Source organism: Drosophila tropicalis, unplaced genomic scaffold (genome assembly GCF_018151085.1).
Source record: "Drosophila tropicalis isolate 14030-0801.00 unplaced genomic scaffold, ASM1815108v1 contig_878, whole genome shotgun sequence".
Taxonomy (NCBI): Eukaryota; Metazoa; Arthropoda; class Insecta; order Diptera; family Drosophilidae; genus Drosophila; species Drosophila tropicalis.
This window is the reverse complement of record NW_027173374.1, coordinates 720,079-744,104: the sequence shown is the minus strand read 5'-3', so window position 1 is coordinate 744,104 and position 24,026 is coordinate 720,079. Positions and strand designations below refer to the sequence as shown.

Sequence of the window (24,026 nt, the reverse complement as noted above, 5' to 3'; positions counted from 1 at the left end):
ACTTTGATTAAATGATGTGATGGGGGGAGGCTAAAAGAGGCTAAAACGCTCGACTGCATTTTCTTTTAGTTGGCCCAACCAACAAATCAAAATAACCAACTCAACTATCAATCGAGTCAACGAACGATCAAACGAATGAACAAACAAACAAACGATCGATTGCCGATGACAAAAGATTTTAATTGAATTTGAAAACGCAATGAATCGTAGTAGGGATAGGGGGAAGGAAACGATTTTGAGTGCGGGTCTGTGTGTCTGTGCGGGTGCGGGTCATCCATCCATCCATCCAAGCAGCTGTGCCTACGCGTTCCGCATAACAATTGTCAACAAATTTATGAGCACGTCAATTGTTGTTGTTGTTGTTGTTGTTGTTGCTAGTCCGGAGTCCCTCCCTTGCCTATGATAATATGAAATTGAAACGCTTGTTGCCTTTTTTCTTTCTCTCTTTCATTTACAGTGAGGTTGGGTGTTTAGTTGAGGTGATATTGTATTTGCATTTTGGCCACATTTTCTCTATTTGCATTCAGTTTTAACCAGCAACATAAATTCACATTTTCCAGCAACGCCCAAAACCAACAACAACAACAACAGCAACACCAAAACACAGGGGAATAAAGTAACGAAAATAAAGAAAAGGCAAGGAAAATTCCAACAAAACTCTCACAAGTCCAAGTCAATTCGATCGTTCGCTCGAATAGAAAAACCATTTTCCAATAATCTAAATTTAGATGAAATGAAACACATTTCAAAATTTTCATGAAAAATAAATGTCGGCCGGCATAGCACAGTACGGCACAGAAAATTTTCTAGTGTGTATCTGGGAAATGCCAAGATTCACTCACACACACACTCACTTATAGAGGTAAATATATATATTTATAGATGAGTGTGTGTATATGTGAGTGGTATATAGGTTGTATATATATCTATGACTATATAAACATTCTCGCATAGCGGGTGTAGCCAAACGGACAAACGTAATTCTTATTTTTTTCTGTTCTGAGGGGGGTTTTTAGAATGCACAACGCAAAGCAAAACAAAAATTTTGGTATCCACAAGATGATCATAAAGACGATGACACACTATGAGAGTGAGTGAGAGAGAGAGAGAGAGAGGGGTTACTTGGCGTGGGCGGTGTTGAACATTTGATTTGATCAAAAAACAAAGGTGTAGACTTTAGCCATCGATCTGTTAACTTTCTGTTATTGGCCTTACATTTGATAGTCAATTGTCATGCGGAAGTTTTGTTTTAACAAATGATGATATCTCACACTCTATAATCTGGATGTTAAGTACGTGCAGTTATGCTTGGTCTACTCTGCGCCCCTCCTCCCCACGGCTCCATCCGTAATCTGAGAGCATTTTCGACGTTGCATCGTAATCGTAATGGTAATCGTAATCGTCATAGTCGTCTTTCCACAGTCTAGGCACACTTCAACTGTGCAAAAATATGACAATGCGAATTGAAAGAAACGTGCTCCAGCCGTGTCGTGTGTCATAGAGACGTATCTAACAGATACAATGCCTATATCTTCTGACAAACATACGTATCTGCATATATGTATGTATATACATATTTTGAATAAAAAAAAAAAAACCTGCCGCGTTTTTTGCCAAAGTTCTACTTTGGTTGTGTTTTCGTTCTTTCTTTCATTTCTTTTTTTTATGTTACTTTATTTTATTTTATTAAGGCGTGAGTCAGTTGAAAGCTAAAGCAACAACAAAATTTATGTCAGCAGTGCCAAAAAGCAATGAAGACAATAAAAAAAAAAAAGCGGCAAATAAATAAATAAGCAAAGAGAGACAAAAATATATACACATACAATGTGAAAAAATAGATATACATAGATTTATCTACATATATGTAGATATATTTGAATATATACATATATTTAAATGTAATCGCAAGCTGTGCATTTCAAGTGAGAAGCACCCAAAAAAACATGAAAAAAAAAATAAAAACAGGTAGTAGGAACGAAGCAAAACATATAGACGAACAAAATTCTATATGCACACCCGCGCTCAACCGATTCCGAATTTTTTTTTTTGGGGGGTTTGCGGCACCCAATTAGACATCTCTCACGAAATTTGCAACCTCCCCACTGCCGCCCCCCAGAGACGTCGTTGTGGGCCACAGAATTTAAATTTTAAGCTACTTAACATTTGATTTTGCATTTTTTTCTTGTTTTTTTCGGTTTCGTCGGTCTTTATTTATCCCTAACGCTATAAAGAGAGGGTATATTAGTGTCACTTAGCTGCAATTTATATTTTTCTATATACACATATCTTTGATCAGCTTTTTTAACCTTCCTCCGAGTCGATTGTTTTCCTGATGAAATCGTTCTTTAAAATTTTGTAAAATTAGAATGGAATAAAACTATTTATTGGGCTTCAATTTTTTTAAAAGAGTATTTTAAATTCTTTGCAACAATTTTGTTAAAGAAATTTCTGTTTTTAAAAATATTTTGTGTTTGCTCTGCTTGCATAAATAATATAATTTAAAAATATTTCCTGCATTAGACCAAAACGAAACTATAAATTATTCCTTTATATCCGGCAAAAGGAATTATAATTATATGTTAACATTTTTTGTTATGCATTTCCATTTAATAGATAACTAAAATGAAGTTAGAATTAATTCTTAAGATCAAAAAACAAAGTGAGAAATATTGAGATCTAGAAACCAAAATACAAAAAGCTGAAGAATAATATCAAGCCATGCAAATGCAAATCAAAAAGAAAATATAAAATTTTAAAATTTAATTAGGTATATTCAATGGACAAAAAAAGTAACAAACTCAAAAGAAATGGAAATTAAATATATAAGAAGTTTTCACTTGCTAAAAACTTTTACAAAAACAGAGAATCTTCATGTCCTTTAACAAGGATGTGTTTGTGCGTTTGCAATGTGTGTATGTATGCCTCGACGAGTTTATTTTGTCCACTTGTCAAGAGTGTATGGGACGCTTTTGGCCCCGAATATCAAAAGACAACAACACAAATGCGACGACAACAAACAGCAATTGAAAAGAGAAAGTTGTACAAAATAAAAAGAAAAAACGTACTTATAAAAACAAAATATATATATATAAAGAAAAAACAACATAAAAACAAAAACTTCTAGCAAAAAGTTGAAAAGTTGAAAGCCGTTAACAGCCCGCAGTCAGTCAGGCCAGTTAGCCAGTTAGGTCCAAGTCCAAGCCGGTTCCTCGACATACTATTCCTTTACTTTCTGATAGCCAGAGTTTGGTGTTGGCTTTGGTTTTTTGCTTTCGGCCAGAATGTGGTGGGAGTAGATAGGTGGTAGGTGGTAGGTAGAGTTATTCGCTCGCTGATAAGAGCGAGGGCCATAGAGTGGAAGTGAAGCTGGTTAAATTTGTTTCTTCATTCCGATTTCTTTGGCTGGTCGAACGAGTTTTCTACAAATTGTCAACGCTTTGGTTTTTGGTTTTTTAGCAAATACTCGTACACAATTTGTAGATAGAAAACTAGTTTGCAGCTAGTATCCAAAATAATAAAAAAAAAGTGTGTCTATGTGTGTATGTGTGTGTCTCAGTCTCAGTCCTCGGTATCTGTATCTCTGTGCAACATAATTTTGTCATTAACAGGGGCGACACATATGCATATGGGCAACAGATGTTAAGCAAATACCAAGTCAGAGTAAGAGTTAGAGGCTGAGACAAAAGAAGAGCCACTGCAGCCAGGTAGTGGCACGTTCGTCCTCTGCCTCTTGCAACCGAAAATAAAGTCAAGTCAATTCAAGTGTGTTTACTTTTTGGACTGGACTTGACCAGGCGTGGGTAGGCATACATTTTCTCATTTTGTATCTTTCAGATACATTTGTTTTTTGGTAACGAAAGTTGCTTTTTCTTTCATTCTCTTTCTCCACACTTTTTCCTTCTTAGTGCGTGGATCTCAATAAAAATACCCAAATGGTGGGGGTCCATCCATTGCTCCCCTGAATTCTGGAGTGGACGTATGGGGGGCAACATGCAACAAAGAACGCAATACACCGAGCAGGGACAATACCAGACAAAAATCCAAAGAGAATTGATAGACACAGCGAGAGATTGAGAGAAAGAGCGATTGTAGGAAGAGACGAGGAAAGAGAGACAGAGAGAGATAGTGAGCGTTTACGAAGTGGCACACAAAAAAGGAAGTAACTAAAAATAACAAACAAGAGGCATCATCATCATCATCGTGATCATCTTGGTCTTGTAAGTGTGTGTGTGTGTTTTCTGTCTCTGTGTGTGTGTAAGGTGGAATGAACTCAAAGCCAAACACAACAAAACAGAACAGAAGACAAAAAGAATTGGGGGAATCTGATTCTGACTTCCAGACGCCATCTAGAGTTCAGTCAAAGAATCAACATAAATTCATATAGAAGTAAGAAATACAAAGACAAAACTTAATTTCAAGAAACAATGAATACCTCTCTTTAGAGTAAAAGAAAACTTCCAGAAATTCTTATCAATTTTGAAACTAAACACTTTAAACTCTTAGATATATCAAAAAATGTAATAGACTGCTTCTTTGTTTTTAACTCAATAGATTATTTTAAGTTAAAATAATTTAAAACCAAACGAACTTATTTTGCTAACCTAACTTCTGAAACGATTTACAAATGATTTCTATGTTTCAAGTGAAAACAAGGATATGAAAATATTATAATAAACGAAACTCAATTTCCTAACTAGTTTCTGAAGCGTATTACGAATGATTTTTATTGTTTTTGAAACTAACTTCTACATCATGTATGTATTTCAAGCTAAATCGAAACTGGAATGAAACGTGATCCGAGGGGGGATCAGGAGAATGCAGGCAGGACTTACCTTCTTCCAGCAATCGTTCGACATGCGTAAAGACATTTGGGAAAGCAGCCAATTGTTTGCGATCCTTAAGCAATTGGGCCAAATAGTCGGCAATGCTTTGTGTGCTTTGTTGTTGTTGTTGGGGCGTCAAATGTGGCTGTGGCACAATTTGCGGGGGTTGCACTTGTTGTTGCTGTTGTTGTTGTTGCTGTACAGCTGCAGCGGCTGCAGCAACAGCGGCAGCCTGTTGCAATTGATGTTGCACAACGTTGTTCTTCTCACAAACACTCATTTTTATTGTTGTTTGTTATTCTTTTGTGTATATGTATGTGTACACAGTGTTTTTTTTATTTATATTCTTTTTCTTCTTTAACTTTTGACAGAGATAGAGATTCGTTTTTGATTTTTTATTTATTTGTTATAGTTTTCTTTATTTTTGTATTTTGATGTTGCACAATTTTTCTTTTCTATTTAACACGTTTCGATCGGTGTGTAAAGGATCAGAGAGAGGGGGATACTGTGTGTGGCATGTACTGGAAAATAGTTTAATCAAAATTGTTATTGCTTTTGCGATCAAGAATTCATCAGAAAAAGAGCATAGCGAAATGGGCGAGGGAGGTAAAGCAACAATTAAAAAAACAGAAAACGAAATGAAAACAAAACTCCACCCAAAAAAACAAAAAACCTTAAAGAAGGTATAAAAGAGAGAGATATCGGACTCAAACGAGCGAGCAAATAACAGCAACAACTACAACACAACGCAGTAACGAGAAGGAGAAACAAATTGTGAGAGCAAGAGAGAGAAAATTCCTTAGCGCAGCGATCGCACCACACACTCACACTTACATATGTATTAACGGGCGCGAGCGCAATGTGCAAGAGTGTGCGTGAGCGCAATAACCACAACGGAGATGAATGAAAGCGGAATGTCAAAATATCTCTGCTCTTCTCACACTCACACTCGCTCAATTGTAAGTTGGCTGCTGCAATGCGAACTAAATCTACCAAGAGAGACAGAGAGAGAGAGGATGGAAAAAAGGGAAATAATTTTATATGCAAATTTAATATATCCACACAGATATTCTTATTTTCATTACTATTAGCAACAGAAAAGCAAATAATAATGTGAAACTTATTTCCTTGAATTCCATTCCATTGCCTGAGTGGCAAAAAGAAAATCATTTGATCAGACAGATTGGCTTTTTTTTTTGCACAATTTTTGTTGTTGTTGGTGCTACTGCTGTAGGCTAGGGTTATAACTTGGTTTTAATGCGAGGAGGGCTTTGCTTTCATTTGGCATTCAATAAATTTAATTTTTTTATATGGAATATTTTTCATACACAATCGCAATAACAATAAATTTGATTCCTTTTTGTAATTTATTTAACTGTTATTCGAGTCGGATGGGCACACAACGCACGGAATTTTTTTTTTTTGAATTGAACGATCGATCTTCCTATTTCCTACCACTGAACCGTGCGCAAAGACGGAGAAAAAGAAACTGAATGCGAAGCGTAGACCGCGATTAGTTGTAAGTGTATGAAATGTGGTATCTCCATTGTGAGATCACGACCAGCCAATTGAGGGTAGGCGTATGTTTCGCTCTCGCGCTCTCTCTGGGTGACGTCACAAGTATACATGGTGAGAGAAACTCAATATTTTCTACATTTTTAGATATATTGGTTCATTTAGAATGCCGTTTATGCTCTTCAAACTTTAAGCAAAGTCATGATCAATATATAATCTTAGCTTATTTTATAAAATATGTGTACCTTAATTTACAATTGTGACGTCACACGATCAGCAAATACTTACACCCTACCTTGCGAGTTCTTTTTCCATTCATTGCTCTGCATTAAGATCAGATATACTGGCGTTGCCACCTAGTCAAGATACTTATGCACAGCTGGTCGTCTTTAAGATGATTTAAGAACTTTATTCAAAAATTTAATGAAAATATTTGTTAAAACACAATTCAACAAGTTTAATACAACATCTTTGCATTCTTCCCAAACGATAAGAGCAGGATTTGAAACTCTTGACAAGTGGCAGCACTTTCACGTTACATTTGGCGCGTTGGCGTTGTCATTTGAAAATTGTATGGGGCAAATGTATGAATTAATTACGCACGGAAATTGTTTTGCAGATTAGAACAACTGTGTTTTGATCGTGGGCAGTGATTTGGCCAAAATTTCATGCAAATTTCCCGCCATATGCGCATACTGGCTTGAAAATATATTACCAAATATTGGTGTTAAACTTGCCTTGGAGGTACAAAATAAAGAGCTGGTCAAAATAAGAAAATCAAAAAAAAACTAAATAGACATGTGGGAAAATTGAAATTGGCAAGACGAATGCCGGTCTTTGCTGCTGGAGAGTTGGCAACGCACCATATAAGCGACCCTGGGACATGGCTGCAACTACTACAACTTTTACTTTCCATTGCAAAGATACTTACTTTGTTTTCGGCTTCCGTGTATTGCACCCGCATGCGACTAACTTGACTTAAATGAGACGTGAAAGTTAACAGAGGCCAGTGAAAAGCAGGCGCCCACCAAACAGCAAACACCATCAGCAGCACCACCACCACCACCGCCGTTGCCGCCTACTTATTACCACCATATTGACATCAAGTTGGCCAGTGAGCCACGCACTTGGCCTGATGTGTGTGGGCCGGAGTATCCAGTCAAAGAAATACAGTTTTTTATTACCTTCAAAATATCTGTGTCAAATGATGAAGACATTGTATGCTTATGGATTTTCGATTTACAATGTAAAAATCGAAAAAAGCCCTTTCGAATATTTACACCTACATTAACAATCAAAAGTGTTAAGTTTTGTTGTGGGCCGCACATCATGTTAATCTCTAGGGCTTACCAATCTCAAAGAGATCCATATGAATCAGTGTTACGACATGCCAAATCTCTGGAAAATCTTAAAATTATCAACTCTTGAAGTAAGCTATGAAATAATAACATCCCAAGATAAACAAATTTACAAAGAGTAATGTAAAGTTATAGATTAAAACTTTCTATGGGTCACCCTAATGTATGTGGCATCCATTTGGGTTGCACTTTCAATTTCCAAATGGCCAACTCGCTGGATTTTCACACCACACTGGCAAACGATGGCCTCGTCTGCCTCTTGGGTGTGAGTTATTAAGGCTTCACTCGACGGAGAAAAATTGCATCTAAAATGCATTTGAATTGCTTGGCCAATTGAGGCACAGTTGCTGGTAGTCGCATATACAGTGTCATATAAGGAAGTCGACCGGGCCAACAGTTTGACAAACAACTAGTTACGGCGGGTGGGATACAATCTCTGTCTATGTGTGTGTGCCTCTTTTTTAGCTTGCAATATTTCACACCAGCACCAGGCCAGGCCAGGCCATGCATCCTTGGCACTATCCGCTCATTTTTGGCCAGATGCAAATTCGGCCCAATCATTTTTTTCTTATTTTTTTTTATTGAATTTAGCCGCAGCCGTTGGCCAATTGCCAATTTGGCACACAAAACAGAAGTATACATACATATACGAGCAACCTGTGTGCATGTAATTAGCCGAATCTTGGTTAAAAGGCAAGCAATCAGCCATTACCCCAGCTCTTAGTTGTTTTCATTACGCATGGCACATGATGCGTAGGCGCCTGTCCCGGCCTTAAAGTTTGTGGCAAAGACTGGCTTTGACACCCACACACATAAACACACATCAGTTTAAAATTGAAACTCACTCATCCACATGCATATATGGCATCCTACACATACTCTCATACACGTTCATGTGGTAGCTGTAGTTTGTTAAAACCCACAGAAGAGTCGAGAACGTTTTGCCACAATGCATTGCGTATACGTAATATGACTAAAAATAAAATCTGGAGAAACAGACTCAACAGATTAATCAATTTTGAGTGCTTGTCGTTTTGAAAACTTTATTATTGACCATGAGATTTAGTTAGTTTGTTTAACAAAACGTTATATTATTCTCTACCAATCGAAATGGCACTGGGATGGGATTCTTGGAGAGGGAAATTGCCTCGCACACAAACTAGACTTTGCCTCTAAAGCTGCTTAAATGTTCCCTCACATTTGGGATGTCCCATCTCCCTCACTAAAATTTCCATATAATATCATAACTAGTTTAACTAGTCTTTTAAAAATTGAAACTTTTGTCACCTGTACGAATGCATTTTCTATGTCAACTGCCCACACTCTTGGGCCACAGCAACACAATGTGGAGGAGAAGTTGGGCAAGTCTTTGTGGTATTCATTCATAAGATCTTTTAGTTTTTGACTATGCCGTTGACTTTGTTTTTACCCAAGTTTAATTTGTTTTAACAAGTCCCGCATGAATGAATGGGCCAACTTGATAGTTCATTCATAGAATTTCCAAAGCCAAAAAAAACAAGTGCAAGATTTTGATTTTCATGGAGGGCGTTGATTTGGTAGGCGTAGTTGTTAGTTTAAGCATTTTTCCAACGCCCACACACTCTCCTCCTCATCCTCCCCCCATCCGTTCAATAACTAATTTGTTGCAACATTGTTTTTGATGGCATGAGGCAGTTCATGCCACATTCGATTGCGAGTTGATTTCATTAGGCTCTGGTACTGAATTTGGAGTGGGTGTCTTCTCATTTGGCAGCCCAAACAAGTTTTATTAGAAAATTATTTGCAGCTCCCCCAAAGGCCATTTCAATTGGCTAAGGCGAATGCCCATTGCATTGGCTACAGTGGGTGCAAATATGTCACCAATTGATAAAGCATTGGCCACTAACTATTCCATTTAATTGGAGTGTGGGCCACAAACTGGGACAATTTAGTTAGAAAAAAGACAGCAAAACAATATTCTCAAGTTCAAATAAATTTACTATAGGATGGACAAATTCTAAAATTCTGTACTGAATTTCTAAACAATTATGGCAATAAAAATCGTGTAATGTTTAAGAATTAGAATTTATATTAGAAAATACTAAGGGAAATGAACAAATAAATTTCTTTAATTTCCATTTTTATCTAAAAATTTCAACAGATATGTTTACTGTACTCTAAACTTTAAAATCTTAATTTTTAAGATAAGCAAGCATTGAATTTATGGTTACTTTAGTTTAGAATGCTGAATGATTTATACGACAGAATATTAGTTTTTTCCATCAATATTAATATAGCGAGACTTTTTTTTTTTGCCCACAACGGAGGTCCGCTCTAAGCTTGTACAGATATCTATATTTATATATGTATGTATATGTAGGTATATATAAAAAAAAATTGCCAAATTTGGCAAAACTCGCTTAATACGTTTTTGCAAAAAGAGGCAGCGCGTCAATAAACATTTGAAACAAACAACATACAAATAAGGAGAAGCCACATCCGCATCAAAAGCGAGTGGGATGAGTTGCGCGAAATGGTTATGTGAATTTGTGAAATGGACACATTCATTTTTTGGTTTTTTTTTTTTTTTGTATTTAATATGTATAAATGTTTATAGGTATTTGCTTTAGCTTATATCCAAAATTTAAACAATATTAACGGTACTTAAGGTCATTTCTTTTCGGTTCTTTCGCTTGCTTAACGTGTATACTTCTTGGCCTGTTCCCGATTGACCTGCTTAAAGTGACGCTGTTTGTTTGTATCATTCATTTGCTTGTAATAACCAAATCCACCTCCACCCATACGTTTCTCGGGTCGTTGGCGTTTGGCAGCGCCCACTTTGAGATCAACCACTGGAGGCACTAAGAAGCCAAAGCTTTTAGCTACCGCCTGTAGGTCCAAAGTGTTTACATTGAATATTTGTTTCAGCTGATGCGAGTCATAGGCTCGCACATACGATTTAAACGCCTCCTTGGCCGACTGATTGAGGAAATAGTTTTTGGCTATTAACTTTTCCAGCTGCAAATAGACATAAGATCAGAAAATTAATTAAACTATTTAAACAGAATATAATTAGAACCCACCTGTAGCTGGATATCGGCAATCTTCTGCCATGAGAACTCAAATTCATTGAGCGGCACTTTGGCTGCCTTTAGGTATCGCAAGAAGCCCAATTCTTCGGGCCGCATTAGCAATAAGGCGTGACCCGATTGCCCTGAACCACGAGCAGTACGGCCCACTCGATGAATATACTCGCGTGGATCATCTGGTGGATCATATTGCACAATCCAATCGACCTGTGGTATATCCAAGCCACGAGCTGCCACATCTGTGCACAATAGAATCCCAGATTCGGCATTGCAAAACTGAAAGAATGTTGTCGTTCGCTTCGTTTGCTTTTGCTTGCCATGTATGGAGGTCACAGGTAGATCAATATAGTTAAATAATTCATGATGGTATTTGACAGACATGCAGGAGGAGAAGAATACCATGACCTTCTTCTTGCGATTCTTCTTAAGGAAAGTGAAGAGAACAAGTAATCGCTTCTCCGAAGGACACACAATATAACCCTGCTCTAGACCCTCGACCGTGGCATTTGTTTCATTATCATGGACACCCACATAGATAGGTTCCTTCTTTAGCGCCAGCTTGGAAAGGGCATCGATTCGAGCCGTTTGCGTTGCCGAAAAGAGCATGGTCTGTCGACGTGCTGAAAATGAAAATGTAAAATGTCAACAAACCCAAAAGAAGAACAAACAAATGCTACTTACTTGGCAAAAGATTTATAATCTGCTTCAATTCTTCCTCGAAGCCAATCTCCAATATCCGATCTACCTCATCAATTATCAGACACTGCAAATTCTTATATAGAAAGTCTGGTGAGTTCTGCAAATGATCCAAAAGACGACCAGGAGTGGCTACCAAAATATTAATGCCTTTGCCGAGCTTCTCGCTTTCCACCTGACGATTGGAGCCACCCATGACCAAACCATAGGTATGATGATGATGGGCCATCAGTTCTTTTAGGACACCGAATGTTTGCATGGACAATTCACGCGTTGGTGAGATAATAATGACACCAGTGCCATTTCGTGGCATGAAGCGTAACTTATTGATCAGTTCCACGGCAGGAATAAGAAATGCTAACGTTTTGCCTGAGCCCGTTTGTGCGGCACCCACCAGATCGCGTCCCTTGAGCAGTGGTGTAATGGATTTTGATTGGATTTCCGTCATTTCACTAAAGCCCATCTCTTGAATTCCCTGCAGAGTAGCCTCCGAAACGCAGCCCTTGAGTGAGCTGAACGAACGATCATCGGAATCACGTTGATCCAAGGCAGCCAAAGAGGATTCTACAGTAAATGGTGTATCATCATTGTTGTCGTTCTTTTTACCATTCGTCGTGGCTTGTTTGGATTTCTTCGCCGGCACTGGTTCATCCTCATCCACTTCTTCTTCGAAATCCGCAGCTAAAAAATGATTATGTGATGAATATTGCCTCTCTCTAATGTGAAATCTAATTGTAATCTTCGTAATCAGTTTTAATATTTAAATGGATTTCATTTCCGCTCAGGGCAACATTAACTCGCTGCTCCTGAGCTAATCAAATTCGCCTTTGAATCATCATTTAGTGATCTAACATCTAGGTATTGATTTATACTAACCATCACTGTCTATCTCCTCATCGTCATCTTCATCATTATTGTCTGCATCGTCATCATCGGATTCTGAATCCGAATTAGCCACCTGAATTTGAGGCTTCTTTTTCTGTGTTTTGGGTTGCTTCTTTTTGATTTGAGGTGTCTCTTGGAACTCTTGTTCCAAATCTACATCATCATCGTCATCTGCAAGGCAAGTGAGAGCAAATTACTTAAGGTGATCTATCTCTAGGGGACTATTCTTTAGATTTACCTTCTTGGGGAGCCACAGGACCCTTTGGTTGCTTTGGTGGCTTCTTAGAATTCTTTTTACCCGGTGCAGAAGCAACTTGTTGGGTTTGACTTTTGCCTTTCTTTTGCGAGAGTTCCTTCTTCATTTTCTCACGCTTTACTATTTTCTTCATCAGCAGCTTCTCCCGTATCGACATGATTAGTTATAATTAATTTATTTGTTAGTTTAAAATAAAACTTAAACGAAAAAACAGCGCGCACGTGTTGCGGAATATAACAACAACAAAACCTTCGTGAATTCGCTTTGATTTTCTGAATTCGCTGTACTTTTATGAATTAGCTTTGTTGTGGGCATCACTAAATCTCTTCAGGGTTGCCACACTCGGAATGTTGTGTTTATTATTTTTTGCGCGTGAAAATTAATTTTCTTCCAAAAATCTAAACAAATTAATGGAAATTCCTTTTCGTTGTTTTGTTTTCGTGCTGTACACTTTAATTGTGATATATTTGCAGCACTTTGTTAACAAATACACAGAATTCGTTCGTCGTTTATAAGATGTTGGGCTTGCAATCGTATGCCAGCTCATCGGAGGGTGAATCCGATAATGAACAAAGTGATGCCACCACTCCCGCGCCCGTGACTACACCGGAGCATTTGCGTCCTGTGGATAAGACGCATTCCCTGTCCATGGATCTTGCCGTATGCGCAGCCCCGAGTGTGGTGCCAATTGGCGCCGCTGCAGTAGCTCGGTCCTTGGATCCCACACTGAAGGAGGTCGTTTACAATCCCCGATACGATGAGATGTATGCACCCGTAAAGGGTCCTGAGCATCCCGATATGACCCAGCAACAACGTGCACCACGAAACACACTGGCCGGCTACGTGGAGAAGGCGCACATCAACGCCTTTGAGTTTGAGAATCAGCGCCGGACATTTCACACATATGGATATGCCTTGGATCCCAGTGTGGATGAGATGGCCGATGGCCAATCTTATGTAGGTGACTTGCAATCGGCATACGATGACAATGGCAAGACTGTATTCGAAGGGCCAAAGGCCAAGAAAACTCGAAAACAGGAGAAGAACGATTGCCCGGAGGACATTGAAGGATTCCTGGGCCCCTGGGGAAAATATGAGAACGAAGTGAGTGTGGCTAAGCCCAACGAGCAAGAGCGAGCTGAACTCGACGAGTTGTTGTCAAAGCGGCACAAACGTGGTCGCATTCCCGAGGATAAGCCGCTGGAGGAGAAGTCCACGTTGCACAGTGAGTTATTAGTTGAGTTCTTCGGCATTGGAAAATTATTAATCAACCTTCTTTTACAGTCAAAGATGCTTATGACTATCAAGGACGCTCATATCTACATGCTCCGCATGATTTGGGTGTAAATTTGCGTTCCAATGCTCCGCCTACGAAATGCTTTCTACCCAAGGCACACATACACACCTGGACGGGTCACAATAAGGGAATCTCTTCGATACGCTGGTTCCCCAAAACGGCTCATCTGCTTCTGTCGGGCTCAATGGATTGCCGTGTCAAGTTGTGGGAAGTTTATGGCGAACGTCGTTGTGTACGAACCTTCTCGGGCCATCGTCAAGCCATCAAGGATATTGCGTGGAATAATAAAGGATCGAATTTTCTTTCCGCTTCTTATGATCGTTATATAAAGCTTTGGGATGCCGAAACTGGCGATGTAGTGTCTCGTTTTACCACCCGCAAAATGCCCTTCTGTGTCAAATTCCATCCGGATAATAGTAAGCAACATTTGTTTGTGGCTGGCACATCTGACAAGAAAATTATATGCGTAAGTTTTTTCTTCCTTCAAATAGATTCTTCCCTACTAACTAATTCTTTTTTTCAGTGGGACACTCGAAGTGGCGACATTGTTCAGGAATATGATCGTCATTTGGGCTCAGTCAGCACAATTACTTTTGTGGATGACAATCGTCGATTTGTGACTACCTCGGACGACAAATCTATGCGCATTTGGGAATGGGATATACCTGTGGATATGAAATATATTGCCGATCCCACTATGCACTCCATGCCGGCCGTTACTTTGGCCCCCAATGGCAAATGGATGGCATGCCAGTCGCTGGACAATAAAATTGTAATATTCTCCGCCCTCAATCGCTTCAAAATGAATCGCAAGAAAACATTCACCGGCCACATGGTCTCTGGTTATGCCTGCCAGTTGGACTTCTCGCCAGACATGAGTTATTTGGTATCGGGCGATGGTGATGGCAAATGTTACATCTGGGACTGGAAGACAACGAAAATGTATAAAAAATGGCAAGCTCACGATGGCGTCTGCATCAGCGCCCTGTGGCACCCGCATGAAGCCAGCAAAGTAGTAACAGCTGGTTGGGATGGCCAACTCAAATATTGGGATTAAGCCCTAAACAAATTAAATGTGTAATTAGCCTCACCATCAGATTTAAGCACAAATGTATAAAAAAACTATTGACTAAAGTTTAAACTATTGAAAACATAGTTTATTTATTTGAAGACCATTTTATCATCAATTCTTTTCAAAAATCCTCACTTTTATGTGTATTTGTTGGAAGTTATATGAATTTTAATGGTCAATTCATAAACAAAAAGGGTTAAGATTGTTAATAATGTATACGTATTGCTTGAGAAAGTAAGATATATAAAAAATGTAATGCTGCTGATCTTGGAGCTCTTAACCAGTAAAGTTTGGTTGATATAGAATCAATTTGAAAGATTCTTTAAAATGTCTAAATTTCCATTGTCTCGAAAAGGAAGAGCCTACATGATTTAAGGAGCTGTCCCTAAAAACTTTTTGATTTAAGCAGTACCTCCTGTTCGACTTGGTGTCGTATTGACTGTTGTTTACATTGTCTTTTGCTTTGTGATAAGAAAGCGCATGCGCAGTGCCTAAAAAAAAGCCACCACCAATGGTTTAAAAACATATGCGACTTTTTGGCCAAAATCAATAACTTCTCTGGCCAAGCAAGCAAATACGAAACTGCGCAAAATTTCCAAATATTTATCTAAGCTAAGTTGAAAATAAATAAAGATATAACCAATATGTTTAGTGTAGACCTATAGAAAGAAGGAATATATATATAGAGAGCAAGAAGATACCAGCGGAGTAGCCAACTTACACTTCCAGCCAATAGCCATGGCCAAGCAATCTGCTGATGCTTCTGGTCTGGGCTATGCCTATCAGTTGCCGTCCGGTGGTCTTCTGTTACGGGTTAAAAACTCTTTATCGCAATTTAGCGATCTCTTCAGCGATTTTAGTAAATACATCTCGCCCGCCTATCATCATGATCGCTGCGAGCGGAGTGTCCACATGCGACTCTATTCCATAAATAAGCGTGAATTTGTGATGGTCTTTTTGGGATTTTTCACATGCTTTGGCCTGGGTATAATTATTGGTTTAACTGGGCCACCCATAACAAGTACATCGACACTGACGGCTGAACAGATCTTGGCCAACACCTCATTGGCCCATAGTCCTACGGTTTTGGCATCTGGTCCTTTTGCCATGAAATCTCCATTAACCACAACCTATTCGCAACAGCTGTGGCTAATAGCCAAACTGGTCACCGACAATAATGATGGTAAGTCATATTTCTCGGACTTTTAACATTACTTGAAAAATCTATTTACTTTCAGATGAACGCTATGACAAAAGCTTCCAGGTCAGCGTGGCCATTGATGGGGTAAATGAGCAGCATAAACCACTCAGTGTCCTGGGCTCTAGCACTGCTCACAATCGTACAAGACATTTAATTTGTGTACGAAATGATTGTGAGGAGTTCACGGTGATGCATTTGGGTTTTCTAGACTATGCCCACTATATCATCACAGTGCGTTTCTATGGTTTGGAGTCGTTCCATCAGAAATACAATATACGTGCCATTACCTTTTATGTGAGTTTTGCGATAATAAGTTCTTGTTCAGCATTAGATAAGTCAAAATTGTTTTAATGAATTGTGATGAAAATAGCTCTTATATCTGTGAGTTTAAGAGAGTTCTATAGAAGAAGAACTTAACCCCTTGAAGTATGCAATAAGAATTCAAAGAAAGTACTTGCTAAAAGACCGTTTAAAAATATTTGGAATATCCTGTGGATAAGAAATGATTCTCGTACCAAACATTGTTTGTAGATTATTTCTAAAGTTACCAAAAGTTATACATTTGTTAACAAACAATGAATACTTAAACAACTTATTGCCTACATTAAGGAGCAAAGTTCCCCCATTTCTTAAAAGAACATTTGGGATTAACTTTAGAACGAATCCCAAACTTTTAAAACTAAAAAAACAAAACTTAACTTTATAATTTTTAAAAACCATTGAAAGGTAGAAGCTGATCGAGAGGAAGATTCTGGAGGTGCAACTTTGAGAATAAAGCTTATATAACCGACAGTTGCTTCTCCATGCATCTGCCTCTGTGATAAGAGTTTTATAATGTTATCTCATTCTTTAGCACCTCATATTAAATAAGTATCTATTGAAAACTTTATGTTTATAAGAATTTCTTATATAATATTCATATCAAAAACTAGATGTCATACTTTTTGTCCTTTCAATTTCAGTTCAAGACATACAATCCAGAGTTTACGCAAATTGAGATCTGGTTTAGATGCATTTTTCTTCTGTTTACCTTTATAGTGATTGTAAGTGGATTTCTATAATGAAATCGATTGATTTTGTTTGGATTGTTGATCATATTTTGTTGTTTGCAGTGCTGGTATGCACACACTTTGCGTAAATTTCCCATTTATGACTGGTCGATTGAACAGAAATGGCTATCCGTGTTATTGCCATTGCTTTTACTCTATGACAGTAAGTTGAAAAGTTTTCATCTAAATAAAGAATCATCTATATATATGTAATTACTTTACAGATCCATTCTTTCCGCTCATATTTCTAATGAACTCCTGGATACCGGGCATGTTGGATGCCATTCTCCAGGCGACTTTTCTATGTGCTTTGTTAATGTTCTGGCTGTGCATTTATCATGGCTTGCGTCAGAATGAAAGAAGCTTTGTACGCTTCTATTTGGTTAAAGTGATAATCGTGATGCCAATTTGGTTGTGTGCCATTGTCCTGGCCACTTGGGAGAAGTGCAATGAGCTGAAAGATCCCACTTACAGCCATTTTGTGGACACTAAAAACTATAATGTAAAAGATGACTTAATGAAAGTTAAACAAATCTTTTAATTGTAATTTTAAATTTGCAGGGTTTTAAGCTCTTCTTCTATATCGCCTGTTGCATGTATGTCCTTTATCTTGTCCTGCTACTACTGAGAGCCTATACTGAGCTTCGATCTATGCCTTATTTTGGTAAAGTTAAAGAAATGCTAACTAAGTTTTCGAAAAACAAACTCCGAATGGATTTATTGTGTTTCTTTCAGACATGCGACTGAAGTTTCTGACTCTGCTTATGTTATTTGTCCTTGCCATTTCTATAACGGTGACAACTTGTCGCTTTGGTTTTGGAATACTGGAGGATAATTTTGTTGCCACATTGAATACCACCTATCGCAGTTCGGCTCAGTTTATGTGCTTCTATGGGCTGTTGAATTTTTATTTGTACACCATGGCGTATGTGTATTCGCCAGATGGACGTTTTGCCCAAGCCGAATTGGCCGTAACTAAAGATAATCCCGCCATTTCAATGATTGACGACTCCGATGAGGATGTTGTCTATGGTTCTGATGAGGAATCACGACGACCATTAACCTCGGTCGGTGGAGTTGCTGGTAAAAATGATTATGATAGCGATTGAAAGATGAATAAATGAATAGAATATATCCTGCAGCTTAATTAAAAACAAAAACATCATTAAACATATTTTAAATGTTCCATAGGGCACGACAGTTAAATGTGCTAAATAATTGTACAAACATAATCTGTAATATTATGAATTTAACTATACAACATTAAACAAGTTTGTTTTGTGACTGTTTGAAGAAATTTTGGTAATACATGGATTATTGCTTTTGGCCATAAAGTGCTCCTTAAGTATATCCAAGGATGATTTTGGTTATTTCACTAGTTTTTCTTTTATTATATAATTAACACATTTAGCCAAAAATGAATTTCACATTGCAAAGACTCTAATCGCAAGGACAAGTCTTAGATGGCTTCATTGATGCCCACCTTGGTCTTGGTAAGCAGTCCCGTGTCACCCATATCAGCATTATAGCCTGGTCGGTATTTCATACCGGGCGCCTGCAATGGAACAATTGAAATTGGTCAAAGAATTTGATTAAAAGCATTTACAAACTCACATTGAACCAGACATCGCGCCAGACTTTGCTGTCATCGGCACTGCGTAGCAGTTCGGGCACATCGTAGCGTGGTACATTGAAATAGTTCATCAGATCGGGCTTCTCATGACAATATTTGATGCGAGCTTCGCACCATTCGGCCTCCAAGGGGAAGCGCCAGTCGAGCATTTTCTTGTTATGCGGATCCGATTCGTGTTGATCGAAATCGATACGCTCAATATCCTCAACAACTACCTCGGTTTCACCGCCAGCTGTCCAATCGTAGATAAGCAGCTCTGCATGACTGGAAATATCCTTTAGATACTGCTGCTTGTACAGTGTCTCCAGATCACGCAAATAGGCTTCGCTGAACACCTTGGAGCTGACCTCATAGTCCACATTACGGGACTTGATTTGTTTCTGCACGGCATCAACGGGCAAATCCAAGTAGATGACCAAATGCGGCTTCAGCAACTCACCCAGGGTATTCTGACGAATTTCATTGTACACAGAGCGAGCTCCGCGAGAAATATAACCCTGACGGAACATGGTCTCCATAAAGACAAAGTCCGAGTGGGGGCTACGTTCGAGCACAACACCCTGACCAGTGGAGAATATATGCTGCAGTGCATCAATATATTGCGAATAACGCAGCATGTACATGCGTATCTGGAACAAGGCAGCCAGATCATGATTGGGATCCTGGCAGAAGTTTTTCACATCAAAACTCCGGCAGCTTGGGGGCATTTGGGCATCCAATTGACGCATGTCATAGCCATAGGGATTTATGTAGATTAAATCCATATCGACAGCTGGAAAATATTGCATATCCAACTCTTCGGCCAGCTCTTTGGCAAATTTCGTTTTACCCGCCGCAACTGGGCCCTCGACGCAAATCACTTTCGAGTTCTCATCGAAGCGTTTGGAGGTCTTGTCGAAGAATGCATTAATCACGCTGTACTTCTTGGTCTTGTACGGATATGGGGCCGCCTTGGGTACGCGAGGACCACCGCGCATAGTTTTTCCAGATATATTGCACTTTTGCATGAAGGCAGCTGGCAAAGCGTTCGTCTGGGCCTTCAGCAGAGCATTGGAGCTGGGACCAGAGGCGACGGCTCCGCGGCTGACTAGCCGCACCAGCCCAACACGAAACACGGCAGTCATCTGTTGTGGGTGACGGAAAAAACCATATTAATGTTTGCCAAAATGTTTAACAATAAAAGCAAAATAAAAAAATGCAAGAGATGGGATGTGGTTACATCACAGGAGCTCCACACTAGCTATGGACGTCTTAATTCTTAGAGACGAGGTGAAGATTAATCTTGATTGGTTTCCTTTGTTGGCTAGATGGGTCTAAGTGTTGTATTGTAGTCCAGTTGAACATATTTATGGTAGCGTTTGAAAATTTACTCACTTTAATCAAAAATCAGAAAACTACCTAAAAACAATTGTCAGTGTTGGTAAATGTCCACAGTTGCTAGCCGATAAGCCGTAGAGTTTCCAACTCACAGCATTTATTTACCTGTCCTAATAATCTAAATAATAAATTTAATAAAAAGTAAGCATAGCTTTTAGTGTCAATTAAGCATAAACTAATACACAATGTATTTGCCTTAAATTTATCAGTTTTACACTTGCTCTATACAAGACTAAAACATTATAAAATAAAAGCATTTTTCACATACTCTGACAACCATAATCGTAACCTAACTGCATTTCGAGCCTGCTGGCAATGCGAAACTAAATTATTAATTAAATTTGTTAGGAAATTGCTATTTTATTAATTAGACATATTTGCAAGCATAAGAGTCACACACATCAGGTGAGTTCATTGGGCCAGGTGCCCTGTGATGCTTCCAGTTGTCACCTGGAAATGGTGCAGTTACGCAACGGAAAGGAGAATGAGGATTCTGTTTTGCTCGTGATTGACACAGATTCTGTTTACAGGTCAACATAATCATGGGTAATACACCGCTGACTAACGTACAGATGGAGGCCACCAAGAGTATGCCAGCTGATCATGCCAAGCACATGGCTGGCGGTGGATCACCACCACCTGAGTGTCCCATGCATAAGAAACAAGACGAACAATCAGCATCAGCTGTGCCGCCACATCCCAAAATGCAGCGTGCTTCCGAATGCCCTGTACAGCATGATGCCAGCGATGTGAATCCTTTGAATATGATGCCGCCAGCAAATCAGCAACCGGCTAAGGATCAACCTTTTCCCTTGCCCACAGACCGTCAGACATCGAGTATACCCAAAGTGACCGAAGATGGCAGCACTCAGTTCTGGCAATATCCCAGCCAACAGATGTTCTGGAATGCCATGTTACGCAAGGGCTGGCGCTGGAAGAACGAGGATGTCAGCCAAAAGGATATGGGTGACATCATACGCATACACAATGCCAACAATGAGCAGGCCTGGCAGGAGGTTCTTAAATGGGAGGCGTTGCACGCCAAAGAGTGTGGTAACCCACGTCTCAAGAGCTTTGGCGGAAAGGCCAAGGACTTTAGTCCTCGTGCCCGTTTCCGCAGTTTGCTGGGGTTAGTCTTATAGTCAAAATTGTTAATAGCAATATTCTAATCTAGAGTAACTTATCATTAATAGCTATGAATTGCCCTTCGATCGTCACGACTGGATAGTGGATAGATGTGGAAAAGATGTACGCTATGTTATTGACTACTATGATGGCGGTTTGGTCGATAAGGATTATCGCTTTGCTTTATTGGATGTCCGTCCAGCCATGGATTCGTTCGACAATGTTTGGGATCGCATGCGTGTGGCCTATATGCGTTGGAAATTTGAATTAACTGAGAAATTTGGTAGCAGCGACAATAGCAAAGTGTCTGCTGGTAGCGAATGAAGCGCATGTTTTTAACCACCATTGTACAAAATTGGCATAAGTTATCGAAAGGGTCTAGACTGTAGAGTTAATGCGTTTAAACATTGTTGCAAAATGAGAATATCAGGTGTAATCGTTTGGCTAATAAAATAATTGCATTATGCCTTTCCAAAGAGAAACGCGCTAAACTTTCAAAATATCGATTATTCTTGTAGAGCATTAATCAAAACTGACGAGTTTTTTCCAGTGCTGGAAAACACTCATCATCCTCAATTTATTCGAACTATTGATCGTGTTATATTACGTATACGTAAGGAAACTTGTTCTTTGGAGTCAAGTGGAGACGTCTCGTCCATCAAACAGTCATAAATGCTAGCTGCCAGAATGCGTTTCGTTCAATATTTGCGGAAAGGCGATCTTGCCAAACGTTTGGGTGTACTTGCCGATGACCAGAAATCATTAGTGGAGTTATCAGGCGTAGAGGGCGTGCCCTCCGATCTGAAGGCGTTAATTGCTCAAAATCCCAATATTGAGGAATTGGCAAAGAAGATTCAAAAGCAACCCAAATTGGAAGTAAATGATGATGTCACATTACTACCCCCCATTACCGATCCTGGCAAAATTATTTGCATAGGTAAATACAAGGGGATCAAAGGTGAAATGTATTTTCTATTTAAGTCTTGTTTTAAGGTTTAAACTATCAGGACCATTGCGATGAGCAGAACAAGCCAGCGCCAAAAGAGCCCATGTTCTTTAGCAAGTACAATAATGCTCTTGTTGGTCCGCAAGATAATGTGATAGCGCATAAAGCTAGTGACGTACGTACATATACATAAAGTGTCAGATAATGGGAAATTTTAGAGATTACAGATGTGATATTTGTTTTTGAACAGAAAATTGACTGGGAGGTGGAATTGGTGTGTGTCATTGGAAAGGTCGCACGTCATGTGCCCAAAGAGAATGCCATGGATTATGTTTTCGGCTATGGAGTTGCCCAGGATATCTCGGCTCGTGATTGGCAAAAGGAGCGCAACGGTGGTCAGTTCTTGATTGGAAAATCCATGGATACTTTCCTGCCTTTCGGACCAGCTGTAGTGCACAAGAGTCTGGTCAAGGATGTCTATGATTTGCCCCTTAAGACTTGGATCAACGGTGTGGAGAAGCAGAATGGCAATACCGGCAATATGATCTATAAGATCGATGATGTTATCAATCGTCTGTCTCAGACCATTACCTTGTTGCCCGGTGATATTATTCTCACGGGAACTCCAAAGGGTGTGGGCATGCATCGCAGTCCCCCAGAGTTTCTTCAGCCCGGGGATGTAATCAAAACCGAAATTGTTGGCCTAGGCACAATGACTAACAAAGTGGTTGCCCCCTAAAAAAATATTACAAATTGTTCTATTTAATTAAACAAAACATTCTGCATTTAGTAAAAAAACATTGGTTAAACTTTAAATGTCTTCCCCTTGGTGGCAAAGTATTCAGGACGTTTGTGATAGGGAGCATAAGGATCATCGATATAGTGTTTGGGTCTACGCCAAAAGTTGGTAACCAGTTTGTCCAGCAGCCAACTTTGCGTGGCATTGGTGAATACATGCTGCCTCAGTCGGCGTCGCAGAGCGGATGACTTCTTGAACATCTTCTTGTGGCGACCAGTGTGTGTACGTATCCAGGCGCCCCAATCCAGGCGTTTAAAGCGTTTCAGAACCGCCTTCGAAGTCTTGCGTTTGCCCTTGATGAGGGAAAATTTGGTTACTGTGCGTGTGCTGATTGTGGTCGCCGGAGCAGGTGGCAGGAGTTGCAGCAGCTGCGTTGTGCTCGTAGGTGTTAGACTGCCGGCGGGCAGTATATTTGATGGCTTTTGAGCCACCATTAGCTGGGAAAAGCAGGCACGCTGTGTGGCAGGTAGAACCGATATTGTTGCCGGCAAGCGACAGGCGCTCCTCAGGGCTAAAAATGAAATATTTCATATCTAGACTTGGACATTTAATTAATAGAATGTAATTACTTACCTCCAGAGAAAAGAGTCCTCAGCATTTCTTCCTTTTTTATACAGGATTAATAATTGAACAATTAAACACCTTTTTTGCTGGTTCAATCGCGTAACACCAACCAATAGAGATGAGCAAGTCACGACAATGTAACACTGTGATCACAGATCACGTAGACAAAAACTAAATCCTGCATTCTTTTGGAGTTAAAATAGCAAAGGAAACTAAGTTCTTTAATGATTTGTGAACAAGTTTACCTGGTGAATGCCTTCAATGAATTAAAATTTAATTATTTCATATTTTGCTACATACTATTAGTGACTTTCACTAGACTTGCAAAATCTGAAATATTCCCATCTCTATTTGCTGCTTAT

The 24,026-nt window shown here is 39.2% G+C and overlaps 9 protein-coding genes across 16 annotated transcripts in view; 5 read left to right on the top strand and 4 right to left on the bottom strand.

Moving 5' to 3' along the window:
* Nucleotides 1-6,314, bottom strand: part of how (protein held out wings) — a 44,921-nt gene extending 38,607 nt beyond the window's left edge. For all 8 annotated transcript variants that reach the window (XM_068299116.1, XM_068299113.1, XM_068299110.1 and 5 more), the window contains exons 1-2: nucleotides 6,152-6,314; nucleotides 4,833-5,344 (exon numbers count right to left, since the gene is read on the bottom strand). In XM_068299116.1, the coding sequence (XP_068155217.1) occupies nucleotides 4,833-5,103 (271 nt within the window). In that variant the 5' untranslated portion in view covers nucleotides 5,104-5,344; nucleotides 6,152-6,314. The remainder of the gene's footprint in view (nucleotides 1-4,832; nucleotides 5,345-6,151) is intronic.
* Nucleotides 6,315-10,124: 3,810 nt separating this feature from the next.
* Nucleotides 10,125-12,851, bottom strand: pit (pitchoune). The gene is made up of 5 exons (XM_068299561.1): nucleotides 12,584-12,851; nucleotides 12,337-12,516; nucleotides 11,446-12,141; nucleotides 10,759-11,384; nucleotides 10,125-10,693 (listed from the first exon to the last, which is right to left on the bottom strand). The coding sequence occupies exons 1-5, from the start codon at nucleotides 12,756-12,758 to the stop codon at nucleotides 10,373-10,375; spliced, it is 1,998 nt and encodes a 665-aa protein (XP_068155662.1). The 5' UTR covers nucleotides 12,759-12,851; the 3' UTR covers nucleotides 10,125-10,372.
* A 69-nt stretch (nucleotides 12,852-12,920) lies between these two features.
* On the top strand, nucleotides 12,921-13,116 carry LOC137584136 (uncharacterized). Its single transcript, XM_068299386.1, has one exon. It carries the CDS (start codon nucleotides 13,012-13,014, stop codon nucleotides 13,114-13,116), a length of 105 nt encoding a protein of 34 aa, XP_068155487.1. The 5' UTR covers nucleotides 12,921-13,011.
* LOC137584133 (pre-mRNA-processing factor 17) lies at nucleotides 12,976-15,073 on the top strand. The gene is made up of 3 exons (XM_068299382.1): nucleotides 12,976-13,826; nucleotides 13,886-14,364; nucleotides 14,422-15,073. The coding sequence occupies exons 1-3, from the start codon at nucleotides 13,118-13,120 to the stop codon at nucleotides 14,953-14,955; spliced, it is 1,722 nt and encodes a 573-aa protein (XP_068155483.1). The 5' UTR covers nucleotides 12,976-13,117; the 3' UTR covers nucleotides 14,956-15,073.
* Nucleotides 15,074-15,170: 97 nt separating this feature from the next.
* Nucleotides 15,171-18,410, top strand: LOC137584134 (transmembrane protein 181). Its single transcript, XM_068299383.1, has 7 exons — nucleotides 15,171-16,153; nucleotides 16,209-16,465; nucleotides 17,134-17,214; nucleotides 17,284-17,383; nucleotides 17,445-17,722; nucleotides 17,782-17,884; nucleotides 17,956-18,410. Exons 1-7 carry the CDS (start codon nucleotides 15,709-15,711, stop codon nucleotides 18,327-18,329), a joined length of 1,638 nt encoding a protein of 545 aa, XP_068155484.1. The 5' UTR covers nucleotides 15,171-15,708; the 3' UTR covers nucleotides 18,330-18,410.
* Nucleotides 18,411-18,581: 171 nt separating this feature from the next.
* Nucleotides 18,582-20,317, bottom strand: ND-42 (NADH dehydrogenase (ubiquinone) subunit ND-42). The gene is made up of 3 exons (XM_068299384.1): nucleotides 20,228-20,317; nucleotides 18,835-19,977; nucleotides 18,582-18,775 (listed from the first exon to the last, which is right to left on the bottom strand). The coding sequence occupies exons 2-3, from the start codon at nucleotides 19,975-19,977 to the stop codon at nucleotides 18,680-18,682; spliced, it is 1,239 nt and encodes a 412-aa protein (XP_068155485.1). The 5' UTR covers nucleotides 20,228-20,317; the 3' UTR covers nucleotides 18,582-18,679.
* A 112-nt stretch (nucleotides 20,318-20,429) lies between these two features.
* Cchl (Cytochrome c heme lyase) lies at nucleotides 20,430-21,837 on the top strand. Its single transcript, XM_068299381.1, has 3 exons — nucleotides 20,430-20,635; nucleotides 20,761-21,359; nucleotides 21,424-21,837. Exons 2-3 carry the CDS (start codon nucleotides 20,773-20,775, stop codon nucleotides 21,677-21,679), a joined length of 843 nt encoding a protein of 280 aa, XP_068155482.1. The 5' UTR covers nucleotides 20,430-20,635; nucleotides 20,761-20,772; the 3' UTR covers nucleotides 21,680-21,837.
* A 138-nt stretch (nucleotides 21,838-21,975) lies between these two features.
* Nucleotides 21,976-23,110, top strand: LOC137585857 (oxaloacetate tautomerase fahd2, mitochondrial). Its single transcript, XM_068301845.1, has 3 exons — nucleotides 21,976-22,292; nucleotides 22,349-22,476; nucleotides 22,552-23,110. Exons 1-3 carry the CDS (start codon nucleotides 22,028-22,030, stop codon nucleotides 23,038-23,040), a joined length of 882 nt encoding a protein of 293 aa, XP_068157946.1. The 5' UTR covers nucleotides 21,976-22,027; the 3' UTR covers nucleotides 23,041-23,110.
* Nucleotides 23,055-23,812, bottom strand: mRpL35 (mitochondrial ribosomal protein L35). Its single transcript, XM_068301846.1, has 2 exons — nucleotides 23,674-23,812; nucleotides 23,055-23,611 (listed from the first exon to the last, which is right to left on the bottom strand). The coding sequence occupies exons 1-2, from the start codon at nucleotides 23,696-23,698 to the stop codon at nucleotides 23,106-23,108; spliced, it is 531 nt and encodes a 176-aa protein (XP_068157947.1). The 5' UTR covers nucleotides 23,699-23,812; the 3' UTR covers nucleotides 23,055-23,105.
* Between the last annotated feature and the right edge of the window lie 214 nt (nucleotides 23,813-24,026).